The sequence below is a fragment of the Seriola aureovittata genome, chromosome 12 (assembly GCF_021018895.1).
Source record: "Seriola aureovittata isolate HTS-2021-v1 ecotype China chromosome 12, ASM2101889v1, whole genome shotgun sequence".
Lineage (NCBI taxonomy): Eukaryota > Metazoa > Chordata > Actinopteri > Carangiformes > Carangidae > Seriola > Seriola aureovittata.
In genome coordinates this window covers 3,988,343-4,004,665 of record NC_079375.1, presented here as the reverse complement: position 1 = coordinate 4,004,665, position 16,323 = coordinate 3,988,343, and the positions used below count along the sequence as shown (strand labels likewise).

General features: G+C 39.2%; 1 protein-coding gene across 1 annotated transcript in view; it reads right to left on the bottom strand.

Moving 5' to 3' along the window:
- Positions 1-16,323, bottom strand: part of LOC130179228 (receptor-type tyrosine-protein phosphatase N2-like) — a 231,040-nt gene that overhangs the window by 200,672 nt on the left and 14,045 nt on the right. Inside the window, exon 2 of the mRNA XM_056392074.1 lies at positions 14,654-14,704. Coding sequence (XP_056248049.1) covers positions 14,654-14,704 — 51 coding nt within the window. The remainder of the gene's footprint in view (positions 1-14,653; positions 14,705-16,323) is intronic.

Sequence of the window (16,323 nt, the reverse complement as noted above, 5' to 3'; positions counted from 1 at the left end):
TTCATTTGTTCAGCTGCTAGTGAGGGGAGGGGCTGTGTGGCTACCTGTATGCAGTGGTGCTATATGAAGTTGCGTCAACCGGAGGAGGCGAGGACAGCGCAAATACTGTTGCAAATAAGTATCTAATCCGATACAAAAAATTGTATCCATTAGTATTTGAGTGTTGATTTTTTGACAACCCTATCCACCACTGAACTGCATTAATACTGAGGTGTTTATGCTCCAAATTACAACTACAAGCAATATATTATTATTATTATTATTATTATTATTATTATTATTATTATTATTGTTGTTGTTGTTGATGTAATATTCAGAATTCATGGTAAAAGATGCAAAACTTAGAAAAAAGAATGTGTGGACGCATTTACACTTCTATATATGTTTTCTAAGTTAATGTTTGCTGTTCTGTCCGCATGCCTCTCACTGCATATCTGCATGTATGAATGCGTGTGTGTGTGTGTGTGTGTGTTGCATAACAGCACTCCTACATGGTAATTCAGGCCTCTGGTCTATAAATAGCCTCCGTGTCAGTGATGTCGCCTCAATCAAACTGCGAGCTCCATTTAACGGGCAGCTGAGGATGACGAGCGGCCGGACGGCACTGCTGTAATTACTCCCCACTGTCTCACCCAGTGCCTATTCTAGTGTTTACAAATGAGACGGAGGAGTGAGATGAAATGTGGGTGTGCGAGGAAGAGTCAGATGAGTGAGGAAGAAGAACTATTACTAACTACTTACCTCAGTTACATAAACTTCCTAAATATTACAGATATTTGTTGGCTTGAAGCTATTTTTTGTTGCTGTAAAATAGAGATAAATGGTGCGCATGTTACCCCTGCACTGTTAATAGGCAGCAGTTGTACTGGAAACTATTATGTCACTGTTTACGTCATTTTGTAAATTTGAAAGTTTTCATGAAAATCTTTCCAGGTGGGAAAAAAGGGAGACAAAGATCTTTTCTTGTCTTCTCAACCCTAACATCTGAGTACAGACAGAGAAAATTAATCATTACAAGGCTCTCCCTTCACTGCACATAATACACTTCCATCCCTGTACCTTCCAGGGATGTCATCTGAATTATCCCTCTTAATTAAACCCATCTAGAGCTGCAGTACCATGGCCAAGATTAAAATTCAATTATTTTGACACTGGGTGACAGAGTGGCCTAGATTTTACAGATTAGGCAGTTCCTCAGCAGGACTACGTTCAAGTTCTACTGTGCTGAAATGACCCTGAACAAGAAACTGAATCACTGCCACCTCCTGGTCTGATTTACTCCACAGTAAAACCAAGAGAAAAAAAGAAGAAGCTATGGCTGAATTTTGAAGTCAAAGTTCTACTGAATTCTATCTGCAATTCCTCAAATGGCCACTCGATGGTGGTTTGAAAAGTGACTGACACTAGAGGGTGATCATCATAGACCGTATGAAGATGGACGAAGCCTCTGTGACATCACCCATAGGTTTCTGAAGAGTGGTGTACAGTTGGGCCTTTAAACATGGGAGTCTCTGGGGATTAACTCACCTTTGGAGCCAGCCTCAAGTGACCATTCAAGGAACTGCAGTTTTTAGCATCTCAGTGTTGCTTTCATTTGAGTCACAAAAGCTAACATCACTTTTTCTGTGTGCATTTATTAGCTCATTAAAAAAGATTTATCATCATCATCATCATCGTTTTTTTATAATGCCCCCTAATGGAGAAACTGTATTTAATTGTGGATCAGCCACATCTGAACCCTTCATGATCTACTTAATTATGTGAGTAACAGCCATGTTACAAATATGCCAGATCGGATTGGTTCATCCCTATTTCCCTCTCGGCATATGCATTGTACCCCCTGCTGAAATGTAGATTTTCTATAATAGGAGACAAAGGACAACTCATAAAACACAACCACCTTCCACTGTCACCACAGGAACCAAGTAATATCACAGACACCACCAGAAACTAAAGCTTTTAGCTCAATTTGCTCTGGCAGAACATCAGTCTCTTCCTGTTTACACCGTCAAACATATTTCCCCCCAAATTCGACCTGGTGTCTAGAAGTAAAATATTAACAGTGACAACAAACTGATGCTTAAACAAAACTTGTAGCATCTTAGAAACTCTAAGAAACCCAAATTATAACTGCAACAAAGTGCATTGAACACAAAGCAAGATCCTGAATAAACAACTGCACCACAGGCCTTTCTTTTTCTTCAGCTCTGATCTCATATAACACCATCTCCCACCGTGTCCCAGAAGCAACATCATGAATTATCCCTCATAATTATACTTGCATGCTTATAAATCTCTGCAGTTTATCACAGTTCACTACCACAGGGCTACAATTCAGAGCCAGACATGTCTGCCTGTGATTTATGGTCCAGATTAGAGCAAAATGAGGATTCACAGGGCCATTCTCAGAAGCACAGGCTGTATTAAGATGGAAGAGATGGACCGGCAATGCTGACCAGATGTTGCTCTTGGTAGCTGCAGCTTCAATAAAGCTTTTCACCTCCTTACTTTCATTTGATATACTATCTTTGGATGACTGATCAATGGGTAATGCTCAGGACTGTCAAAAGTACATTTCCCAATTAGTCAGAGCTATAGTTACATAGTTATATTTATAGTTAGTCATTTAGGACAACTGCATGATGGGAACACAAGTATACAGAAGTACGTCAATGTTCTCATGGGTGCGTTGACAAACAGTGTTGTTGTACATGTCTGGACTGTATTGTTGGGCCCTGCTGACTAAAAGCAGCAAACTGAGTCCTGCCTAATGAACTGGATTAAGACATCTTAATGGATCTGTTGCCTTTAGGGACCACCGCCACAAGTCCATCGCTCAGAGACCGCACTCGACAAGATCAATGGCTTCTGGCATCGCCTGGCAGGGCCTGGGCTGCTTTCACTGGCTAGAAAGTAAAGGGTTTCCTTCATACATGCCACCACTCTGCTCTGTCTCTTATCATTTGCAATGCTAGCACTTGTTAAATAATGTTAAAATAACATGTTGCATTTGATAAGCTACATTGGCTGCTGCGTATGCATACAGGGCTCGCTCTGTGTGGATTTTTTTTTCTTAATGCAGTGAAAATACAACACATCGGCGCAGTTTGACGATTTATCGGCAATGAGAAAGCATCAGGCCAAATAATCACTGAGTCATTGGTATTAATCAATAACCTATCAGCGCCTGCACGTTCATTAAGTTAGTTTTATGAGATGGGACAGTTCCCCTTTTATTAAGGAAGACCTCTGTAAATATGAAGATGTTTATAGTTTGATTAACCATTCTTGGCTCCATATTCTGCTGATCTGCCGCTACACCGCTGTCTTATAAACGGCCATATCATGAACTGAGCTGTAGTTTTGTTTTTGTTTGTTATTTTAATCTCAGTCTGATCTACAGTATAAGTGGTATCTGTCTGCCTCATGACTCAAAATGAAAAAAGGTCAAACCAAAACATATTTTTGCTTTTGTTCAGTTGTTCTTTCTCAACAAGAATGCGGTTCCATTACAATGCCTTGGGAGAAAAGTTACAGGAACTTCCCTCAGACGACTGTCAAACCACACACTTTTGATCAATAGCACTATCCACACCAGCCAATTAGTGTAATCAGACAGGCGTTCAGCAAATATGCCAATGACGGTGGAGGCTGTGCGAGATCATTAAACAAATACACTCAGTCTCCAAACTCCACTGGAGTGTTCAGTGTTCACTGTCCAAAGTTCCTATTAGTGATTTGCTTCCTGAGAGCAAGAGCATAAGAAACTGACTTCGGCACCAGTTTTCAATTTAGTTTTCACAGTTATCCTGTGATATTACCTTATTCAGAAATTTCTCAGTTACTAAAGATAAGTCTTGTATGCTGATGGTAAAGTTTTATGCCTAATAAAACTCACCATAACTCTACTTTTATATTTAAAAGTACCATATTTTATACTTTTCCTGTGTTTTATTTGAAGTGTTGATAGATAAGAAGATATATTTGTAGTTTTAAGAACCAAAAACCATCTCAGTGTAGTTTTACATCTCTCTCAGGCTTCTCTCTGGAGCTCTAGTAACAACAAGTCGGTGAGCCAATCAGAAGAGAGGCTCAGAGCCTCCTCCCTTCTGATTGGCTGACTGTTTTCTGAGTGATCCAATAAAAATATAGCAGATTTCAGGTAAACACTCAGAGAAACCAAATCCTGCAAGGTTGGATGGTGGGTCCAGGTGGGCGGGGCTTGTGATGTGGCTGAGGGCGGTGACTGCTTTGTTGTGACATCACAAAGTTACAGAAGTCCTGATGGCTGGTTCTAAGGCTCAGTTTCTGAATACAGGTTGTGTGCATTTCTCTGTGGACTGAGGCTTTGATACTTTCACAGTATTAATATAAAACCTAGACCTGCTTTATACTCAAACAACACATGGACATCTACCTTTATACTACACTGTTGCTCATAAAGTTGGAATAAAATATTTTTTTTAATATTTTTTTAGCACCAAACAAATGTTATGCATGAATTCATTCCACATGGGTAATTGGGACACATAATGTAATCATTGCACCTGGTCAAAAGTGATTACTGATGCATTTAAATAGGAATAAACAGAGGATTGTGTCTGAAAACAAAATTCTTCCAACTTTATGGGCAACAGTGTATATGGGACCTTCAACACTTTATTGAACAATTAATTTTGTTTTGAAATGAAGGAAGAAACTGAAAAATGACTTTACCGTTACATCTGTCAAACCTAGAAATTCATTTATTCTATATCTAAAGGTGTTTGCTCACATTTAAATATGCCAAAATGCTAAATACTACATAACCATGAGGAAAGGGAAAGAAAAAACTCTCCCTAAATACAATCATTTCAGCGACTCAGTGATTCTGAATAACAACAATACAGTAGCAGGCAACTATTGTGTGAGTTAATTCAAACTCAGCACAATATAAACCCCCTCCAGCAAAGAGGGGTGATTATAGCTTTCTCAGTGAAGCAGCTGTGTTATGTCACTGAGCGTAGAATTGTTCATTTTTAACCAGGGTAAAAAGAGAAATTTAATGGAAGAGGCTGACATTATTCTGTATTTTACTTATTTTCAACAATTGACTTCCTCTGTCTGTCTGCAGCACTCAGCCCCAAGCTATATTCTTAAAATTAGATCAAAATTGTGTCATTTTCAAAAAGAAAAGGTTCATAATTTCCCAAAAGAGCTGGCTATTGTATTTATTTATTTATTTTGTTTGCAAAGATAAACAGGAGGAAAAAGTTAATTCATTAAGGACTATTTTTAGCCATGGATTAATACACATATGGTGCTCTTGCATGACAACAGGACGTTGTGTGTGAGTGAGCACAGAGGAGTAACATATATAATCAATTCATTGATGACATTGTTCACCTTTCATGGGTTTGGTTGTCATTAACAAAGACAACCACCAGCCTTATCCTGTAATTACACTGAGAGCTAGTGACACTGAATGCATAAAGGGCAAGTCTCAAACCTCAAACACACATAATCAAGACAATGTCGTTTTCCCACACAGTTGCTTCACTCGTCTTTTAAAAGCTCATGCTTACTAACCTCTTCAACTTATACTACAAACTGTGGACGAAAAATGCATCACCTCTTGTTCACCAGAAAACTCAAGCCTAATTACAACAAAATACAATGGAGAGATACAATCAAAAGCCTCTTTAGCTTTGGGCTAATCCCTGCCCTGAAAGCTTAAAACAGGAATTTCAAAAGCTGTCATGAACTCTCAACAAGCAGCAGCCGAGACTAGTAACGGAAGAAATGATTCAAATGTCCAATACGCCAATCGATCAATAAATTTAGACTCTCTTAAAATATTTTCAGCCCAGGCTGCCCTTGCCATGGGCTGTTGTGACATGTCCAATGCTGCAGCGCATGTTCAGGAGACAACATGCAACAGGGCACAGTTGGGTAATGGGCCAGTTTAGCTGTGCTCCTCTCACGCTTGTTGCCATGGTGATTTCCATCGAGTGCTTTTTTGTCCCTCACAGCTAATAAACAGGAAGGACGGTGGGCGGCTGAGACAGAGCACCCTCCTTTGTCACTGTGTGTGTTGTCAGGGATCGGCATGTGAATCCCCCATCTTGGTTTGTAAGGAACACCTGGGCTGCGTTCAGGAGAGCCAAAGCCTTTTTCCTGGATGTGTTGTTCTGACAGTCAACACACATTTTTAACAAATTTAATATCTTTTATGATTTAGAATTAATTATCTTAAAGGTGACATCAGTATTTTAATGTCGCAAGTGTTGCTGGTGATTACCTGATGCCTTTTCCACTGCTGGGAGTTAATGCAGCCTGTCAAACCACCACTTTATTTTTGTTATAAACAATAATTTTCCAGGTGATGTCAGCTACCCATGGTGTGTTCTGTACTTCCAAATCGGATGAATACTGATGCAGCATTTTAAAGGTGGAGATAGCCTCCCTTCTCAACATTTAACAGCAGTGATTGGCCTCTGTGCTGGAAAGATAAACAACTGACAGTGTAGCTATTTAGCCACATGAGCTAATGTTTTTTTTTGTTTTTCTTAATAATAAACACACACATAAACACAACAGCATTGCTACTTTAAAAACATCTAGCAGGACGGCCACTGTGCACCATGTTGCTAGTAGTTTGTCAGATTATACAGCACTGAAATACAACATTAAAAATGCAAATTTTAGGCATGCTAACTTTAGCTTTTGCTGCTACATAAAGCAGCGTGGCAACATGCCATCAAAGCCAGTAAGTATCAGTTAATGGGGATGAAGTTTGAGGTGGTAAAAGTTGTTTTAGTGTGAACTGACGGCCGTCAGTAAGCTAACACTAACTGCACTTTTCAGCACTTAAACTGTCGACTCCCAGTACAGAGGACACTATACTGAACCCGATGTTTGTCTTAAAGGATACTAGCACAATGCACAAATTTCAGAGACCACACATATATGACCATGCATTTCATGTATTGATATGAATGGAATATTCTCACCAAGTTAGAGAATAGAACTGAAATCTTAAAAATAAGGTGTCCTCCTCCTCCTCCTCCTTTAAAGCACTCTGGCAGTCCAAAAAGTTTATGTCAAAATTCAAGGATCTATGATCAAAAATACTTAATTTGTTTTGAATAACAACAGGGTGGATGATAAACAGTTAATCTAACTATTAAAACAGTCCTCTATAATGCTTTTCATCCCCCTGCTCTTTTGATTTAATGTCAAAATCAGCAGGCCATTATGTTTTATATACTCTGGATATAGCAGAGGAATAATAACACTTATCTGCAGCACACAGTAGGCCGCTAGAAAAGCAGCTCTACTCTTGCTGAGTTAACTAATACCAATTAAAGGGTAACTGGAGGCCATATTCTCTGATGGAAATTAGCTTTTCCATGCTGAGCAAGCTTCTTCAAGATGAGCTCCATTACAGCTCTGGCAGTAAAGCCAAGGGACCCAATCAACACCTGGGGGACAACAGTGGCTCCATGACAGAGCAAGAGATGGAAGACATGTAGCAACTGGGCTATTAAATACACATTCAGAAACTGTTCAGAAATCCTTATCACACAAAAAAATATATGCAATTTTCATATATATAAACTTCCCACACAGAACATGAACATTTTTGTCATTGTTTTGTTCACATTGCTGATCTAATACTGTGTGTTGGTATATACTGGAATCACTGAAGTGAAGATCACAGCGTGGAGGGTTTACATTTATTTATTTTTAGGGAGCGTTGTAATTAAAGGAGCTATTTGTAAGTTTTGCTGTTCCTACATAGCTAACATTAGCATTAACAGCTGTGTACTTAGCAGTCATATAAAAACAAACAAACATCTTTATGATGTGGTGTCCACCCTTTTTACCTTGTGACCTCTTAAAACAAAGCTATGTCTACTTCATCTCCAGTTGCATGTCTACTGGTTGTGACCAGTTCAGACAAACAGAACTTTCATTCCACAATTTATCTGCATTATTTTTAGAAGCATGGAGAGATGTAATGTTTCCAGTATTTCACATGGAGAAGGCCTAATTTTGTGTATCAGGAAAAATGTATCTGCTTTTGAATGGTGGCCCAGACAGTTGTGTTATGGATTTTTAATTAGTGTTGTTGCTTTGGCATTCACGTTGTGGCTTTTGTTTTCATGTTGTGGCTTAATTTGCATTCATGTTGTTGTGTTGACCAGTCTGGGCCACTGTACTTTAGCATCCTGTTAATCTTCTTCTCACAGCCCCTCTGGATATATCTCGCGAATCCTAGTGAGTGTCCATGCCATTGTTTTAGTACACTTAAGTTGTTGGTAATACAAAGAGTGTGCCTTTAAGACAGAAAACAAGCTATTCTTAGCCCACTGTTAAGACAATATACGCCATTGTTTTCTATTTCTTATGGAGAAATGGAAAAACCTTCATCTACATATATTTGCTAACTATCATCAGTCACAGTGTACTGCTCTGATTCTTTTCCTGTCATCTAACTGAACAACAGAAATGACCAAACTAAGATGGAAAATTTCAATGTTTCAGAGATTAGTGCTGTTAAATCTCCAGTAAGCAGTACGACAGAGTGTGATTAGAGCCAATTCACCATACTCCAAAAGATTGTCAACACAAACAAAGGCAGAGAGCACACTGGGATGGATTGGGGGCCGCTCTCCACATCGCTGCTCGTCTCTCCATCTGAAAATATTAGCAGAGCTCAGATAACCTCAGCACATTCCCTGATCCAGGACGGCCGCTGAGCAAACTTCACATCACAGAGCAAATATGATCCGTCACATCCCAGCACAGATCAAGTCATCGGGGGGGTAGAACTGATTAATCTATTACAAGGCTGAACGATCGTAAGACAACACAGAGGTCGCACTGACAGTGAGTTTGTGCGGTAAAGGAGCTAATCGATCAGTTGGAGTTTGATGGAGTTTGATTCACCTGCTGTTCATGTTTTGTTCCTACATACATCTACACACATACTGATAAATTTGTCATGTTTCCTAGCTCAATATGAATCCAACTATAAATGATTTTATGACTTCTTATAGATTATCTGAACTCTGCTTTTAGATCTGTGTCATAAAATCTAATTATTTATGGAAATTACTTTTCATTATTGCATCATATTTAACAAAATATTAATCCATATGATTGAACCGCTGGGACAGGAGTAAAATAATAACAAATGTTGTCAATAAATGTTGTTAGTCTAACTAAAAGACAGGTTTAATCACTGTAACAACACCTACATGATGCAATATAGTGACAACCTACATTGTATTGAATTATGACTTATCACACAGAGAACAGCTGTCATATATAGAAATAGCTGACTCAAACAATACATACATTAATCACTGACTCGTGCTTATGATATCTTATCACGCAGCAGCACCACACCTAAAAATAAATGTGGGTTAAACAAATAAGTGTCAGCCTTTATCCCCGCTCCCGACCTGACTCACTGAAACAACACCCTCGTCCTCAAAAGTGAAACCTTTTAAAAGTAAAGTTTGCAAGAAAACAATGAGGTATATCAGACTCACGAGTGACAGTAACATCAGAGCTTTCCACTTGACCCAGTTTGCAAATGTGGTGCATATGAAGGCACCGCACTCCCCTGATTAATCTGCACATTTAGCTGCTATATCATGTTATTATAATATAACACAAGTTCTTACAATATAGAAATGAACATGTTCAATCATGTCTCAAACATTCAAACAAAAGAAAAAATATTCAGATATCTTAATATCTTAATAATTATGTTGCATTAGGGAAAATGAAAGTGAAAGACAATACTGTAAAGTATACTGCATATTGTTGTGGTTAATATGCATTATGTATATGGTTAATGTTACATTAAAGAGTAAAAATCATTAGTCAATTAATCAATCAACAGAAAATTTTGATGACAAAAATAATCATTTTAGTTTTGGTATGTAATTCCAAAAATATAGCTCCTCAAAATGTGAGGATCAAATCTGATGCTTCTCTTGGGACATAATGGGTGTTTGTCATTATTTTTTAATAGAAAAAAGCAATTAATTGAGAAAATAATCCGCAGACCACACGCATTCCCCATTCGGTAATGAAAATAACTGAGTTGCAGCCTGAGTTAAAACATGTCTAAACATAGGAACCTTTCAGTGAATCAGTAAGTAAGTAAGTAGCCAGTAACTGACAGGCAGCCATCCAAATGTCTGTGGCCAGATTCAGATGCAGACTGGGGCTGAAAATGCCAGTCATCAGAGGTTTCTACACTGCACAAAATGACCATCTGAACTTATTAAATCCATACATAGTTCAATTAAATGGACTTATCTGTGGACAATCACAATAGTATCAATAAATTCCTACAGACAGGTAACAAACTCTGTCTTTATCAGTCACTTGTGAACCATTGGAAAACTCACTACCACGTGAATATATCATCATGGGCACGTTTTGCAGAGTAATCAAGCCGACCCTTGTAGACATTTGATGCTCCAGCTCTGACTGCGACATCGCTCCGTCTGCTGAGATGAAAGTCACGATGAAAATGTCAAGTCACTGATCTAGCAGTGTGTTGCGACGCAGCTGGTCCGACCTCTCTCCTTCTGTACCCAGACATGTCGGGGTGATACGCCTGAAAATAGCTAGGTGCTCGCCACTGAATCCTGGACTATTACGTCAACCCTCACTTTATGTGGTTTTTTAATGCTGAAGGTAAATTTCTCTGCAGGCAAAGATCATTATGTTCACATTTAATAACATTTGCCAAAAGCCCTTTACAAACACGGATACAGGCCAACTGCACAGAGTAATGGATATACCTGTACAATATACTGAATATATTGATACATGGTAATGTGATATCATTTTGCCTATTTTTTATTTTATGATTATGTTAAATAAATATACTATATATACACACACATATATATATATATATATATATATATGTGTGTATATGTATATATATGGTCGAAATGTTTTCTTTCACAGACTGAGGTGATATTCAATACATACGGTAATAGATGATTATCAAGTGATATATGATGCACTGGGTTCTTAACAAGGCAGAACAAGACGCACATTGAGTCTCTGCAGCTGAAGCTTTTTACATAAACAGTCCATGATGTTTTGCCGTCACTAGCTTGTGAATATCTGTGCTGTGACTTGAGTAGAGCCTGAAGGTAACAGATCTGAGAGAGCAGTGCAGCAGCAGTTTCTCTATAGGCTCTGGGTTTCAGTGTTAAAGACTACTTTACTTCTTCAACATCTCCAGACTAGTTACAATGTTACATGTTAAAACAACTTGTTTCCTCCAGGTATTGAAATATGTTTTAATTCATCACGCTCCCCTCAGCTAAACAACACCAACCACACCACTTGTTTCTCTCTGCCAGGAGATTATAGGCGGCTCAGGCAATCAGAGCTACTGTGTTGCCTGATAGAGGCTGAGCTGCCAATCACCAACACAACAGACTGGCATTGTCTGCAAGGAGCAATGTGACAGCAGCTATTGAAGCAGGTCAGACACAGTGGGTGTGAACAATGGCTGGAGGTGCAGCCACTGTAGCTTTTCCACTGAGAGATCCAGCTGTCTGAGCAGCCTCATCTCACCTGACTCAGCCCAGGGGGGAGCTTTTCATGCGCTCTGAAAGTTGGACTGAAAGTGCAGCTGAGCCCGACGAGTAGCTCCACCAAAACACATCCATTAGTATTTCAGTTCAAACCTGGGTGAGAGCAGCAACATCTTGATTTCAAACACTCACCAGTCGAGGAAAATCAAGTTAGACAAGTGTAGTGTCTGGAAATAACCCCCCACAGGTTGGACAGAGTCCTCCTTCACAGCTGAAACATCAGCTGTGGAGACACGACTACTCAACCACCATCTAACTGATATCTGACAGGTTTCTCATGACGTATGAGGAAATGGAGGTAAAGCAGTAGGTTGTATTTACTACCAGAAGGCAATGAAGCAAAGAAAAACACATCACACAAAACTGTGTGCACAACTGAAATCTGCAAAATCGATGACATACACGGATGATGAATGACATTTACTTCCCTTTGTTTCGCTGCTGTCTGACAACAGTTTCCGAACCATCATAAGAAGAGATGAAAGTCTTTTCTGTTTCAACTTTCAATTTTCTCTTTCTATCATTTTCCCCTTTATGTAAACAGATGTCTGCTCTTTCTTTTGTTGGTTAGTACATTGGTTTTCTTCCATTTTTATCATTGTGTGGGTTTTTCCTACATGTCTGGGACAAATTATTTTCTTAAATAGTACAAAGTATAAAGGAACACTGACCAGTAAATACGACAATATAAGATCCCTGCCAAGAAAATATGACCAGAACCAAGGATTCTGTTTTTCTCAAACATTTTGAAAGAAGTTACAACATCCTGACAAACGTAAAAATGTACTAAAACGTTTTTACGTTTGTCCTGACTACAAAATGAAAATCAGGAGACTATTTTATCAAAGGTTTTACCTGCAGCCTTTTCATTGTAGTCAGGCTCATAGGCAGGATTAGGCTCGAAAAGCGTGCCTCCAAATACGCTGTGAATTCTTTTTCTTTACATGTAATTATTCATTTAACTCTTTTGCCTGTCATGCAGTGGCTGTTCCCAACCTTTTGCCTTATGGCCCCTCAAAATGAAATGACACTTTAAGTGATACTTACTTACTTACTTGTATTCACAAACAAGCTACTTTTTTTTCCCTTTTTTGTGTGTAGCAGAACGATGTTTTGTTATTATTCCTATCATGTTAGACAATCTGACCCCTTAGATAAGCAGTGCCCGACCTGAGGGGCAGGCCTTCTTGAAGGGGTCTCTAGATGATTAACAGAATTGAGGAGAAACTGTTTTTTTTCTTTATTTGTTGCTTAGGAATTACAGGATACTTTACTGTTTGTTGTTTAGACTTTTTTTTTTTTTAAATCCCTTGCATAACTGCTTCTAGCTCTATAACATATACTATGGGTGTCCAGAATAAACACTTCGCTTCATTGGTTGGAAACCGCTGCCCCACATGCAGGTCTAAATGTTTCCACAAAGGCTTGCATATAATTGTGTTGCAATAACACCAGAAGCAACCTTAAAAAATAAAAACTACTGATGGTAGATACAGCTCTGATTGCAGTGTGTTTCGAGTTTCAAAACTTTTCTAAGACCCTTGGAAATGACAAATGTAAATTTCTAGAAGCAAAGAGGACATGAGTGTCACAGATATTAAATCCAGCAGACCACCTATCCACATAAAAGAAGTTGACACATTTTTTTCATCAAGTGAATCGAGGTCACCTGAGGCCGTCACAACACAGACGGAGAGCCCGTCTGAGCGCTGCTAAAAATAAAATTCACTGCGGATATAATCTTTTTTTTTTTCCCACCGCACCAGACAATGAATTACATTACGGGACGCATTTCAAAAGGACACTGTTCAGACAGGATAGGACCAAGCTAATGAATTCAGAACAAACACATGCTTACCTGAAATAAATACACATCAGGAAGCAGGTCAGAAACACATTCGCTCGACTGTGTAGCTGCCCGACGGCGCGGCCACCTGCACCTCCTAACAGACCATTCACATGCTTAATGAGATCATACAGAGGATTATAGTATTCTGCAGAGATGCTGATAAGTGAAGCCTGCTCTGCACAGCCGTGAGCTTCCCAGTGAACCAATGAAAGCGGATGATCGGCAGACAGGAAAAATATAAAAAGGTCAGCTTAGGAAAAGATGTCGTATGAGCCGGTTATCATCCTTCTGACCCAGTGGATTCACAAATGTTCCCAAGATTCAAAAAACATATGCAAATGATTTTCTGTGAACCAATTTCATGCTTTGAGCTTTTTTTTTTAATTCTAGGTTGATTCTCAGCAGGAGGCTCCTTCCTTCCTCTTGATGGGAGAGAAGACGCAGAGGAAACAGTAAGGCAGAGACAGCATGGGTTTATTATTTATATGTATACGTGGTTATGAGTGTGTGTGATTACAAAACACAGCGGTTAATTCTAAAGAAGGTCGTATCACTGTTCACGTTAATTTAGCAAACGCGTCGCCTGTTGTAACTGCCATCGTTAATACGTTAGAGACTGAGTATGTTTTGGTTTCTGGGGTCGTACATGTTCGTTAAGACAATTCTTCACAAACAACGACAAAATCAGAATTCAGCTCAGACATTCAACCACTCCCAGATCATGAAGGGAACTAGATTTAGGAGCAGAACATTTTGCATGGAACACATGAATGACCTTCAATTATTGCTTTAAAAATACACATCAACTGTCTTTAGGAAGTAGCCTTAAAGAGTCATGTTACCAAGAGAGTAACAAAGAGGCCAATATCTAATGATGTTGTTCTTGTAAATGAGAGAAGGTTTAATCTGAGCGATACGTTCTGTTATTTTACCTGCTTTTTCTAAGGAACTGATCTGTTATTAACACCTGGTTGTAAATATCAATGTTAAAAGATTTTTTTTAAATCATAACCTGAAAGCTATCAAAATTTAGTTCCATCTGGGTTGTAACGAGTGTTTTTTTCCCCCACAAGTTCAACGAACATACAAAAGACCTGTAAATACATTCAAATATGCGTGATGTAATTGGTAGATTCTAATAAAGCTTTTAAAAATGTGTGTGTTGTGTCAAATATCTTACCGTTGACACAGATCTCATATGGTGAGCACAGCTCGTTCTCAAACAGGCAACCTGTGTGCAGAGAAACACAGACACAAACAAACTGGTTAGCTGGTTAACATGTAAATATACAGGTGGAGCGTGTAGCTGAGAGCGCCAAATCATTTTGAAAGAGCAACAGCCAACGGGAACAGCCCCACACTGGGCCGACCAATGGTGTAACTTTATCATTCAGGCAGTCACTGACATTTGCAGAGGTGGTGCTGGGCCATAGTCGGACCAGCCACAAAGAAGCATATATGTGTATATAATAAATATATAGATGATAAGTAGCAGTAACAAACTGTGCATTGTAAAGGCTTTAAAACGGTATTAAAAAATGTATTTAATTTGTACGGAGAAACATTTCACTTCAACAGTTATTGCACATGACGGGCAGTGGTGGTGGTGGTGGTGGTTGGGGGGGGGCTTTCAAAGCACTTCATAATACTGGGCGTCACTGCCACCATTCTGTGGTCATTTTCACCGCTGGGCACAGAGATGACTGTTGATAATTACTGGCAGAGTGGGGACAGTCTGACACAGACAGGGACAGGCTGAAGGTGATGACACACACCCCTCCAGGTATCTGCTGGGGTCCATAAGCACTCGCCTCACCTCCTGTGCCTCTACAGCGATCACATGGTTTGTGGTGGCCGCTTGTTCGGGAACTGGGACACTGTTTCACTGTTTAATTTTTTTTAATCTAATTTTTCAGTTTACCTCCATTGTATCTGGGTGGAGGCAGAAATCCGAGTTAGGCACCACAAAACCTGGACAAATAAAACCAAACTAACTACATAGCAAAATACCATTTGGGGTGTGTTTATTTATTTATTTTGAACGGATGCTTTCATCATAACCCTGTTTCTGATGTTGAAGGAATACTTTCAAGATAGGTTTGTGCCTCTTCTATTTAAAGACTGCAATATGAGACGAAATGGCTCATTAAGACGTCACCTCTTGTGTTTTGGGCTGTTTTCTGTGTTGCTACATTTGTCAGCAGTGCACAGTAAACACTTGCTGTTATCCTGAGTTCACAGTGGGTTGATGGGGGGAACAGGATGATGCATCAAACCGGCTCCCTCAGTGCTCCTCTGGGAGAGGAGGGGAGGCAGCTATATTTCATTTTCCTCCACTTACAGGAGATCCGGCAACATGTCCTTTACAATCTATGTTCCTCTGTCTGTGTCTTACTCGCTCATACAAAAATACACTGTCCTACACATTTCCACTCCCCTTTGGCTAATGGCACTATTGAAAGTTGGGGATTAAAAAAAAAAAAAAAAAAAAACTTATTGCAATGCGTCATGGAGACAAATGCGTAGCTGAAGAATGAAAGAAACAGACAACAGTTGCTAGAAGCAGGTGCAAGCCTTGTACAGTAAGTGTGCTCACTGCAGCTGCTACACAATAAAAGCCCTCCAGTGCAAAGACCTGATTGTTGCTGCTACAGATGAAAGTTGCTGAGATTAGTCTGGGTTTAAGTGAGAATAAACATAGGTCTTAATCTCTACTATTCTACTTCTACTACCTCCTCTAGTCTGCTCAACTATACGATACTATATACTACACTATACCATACTAAACTATACTACACTATACCATACTATACTATACTACACTATACCATACTATACTATACTACACTA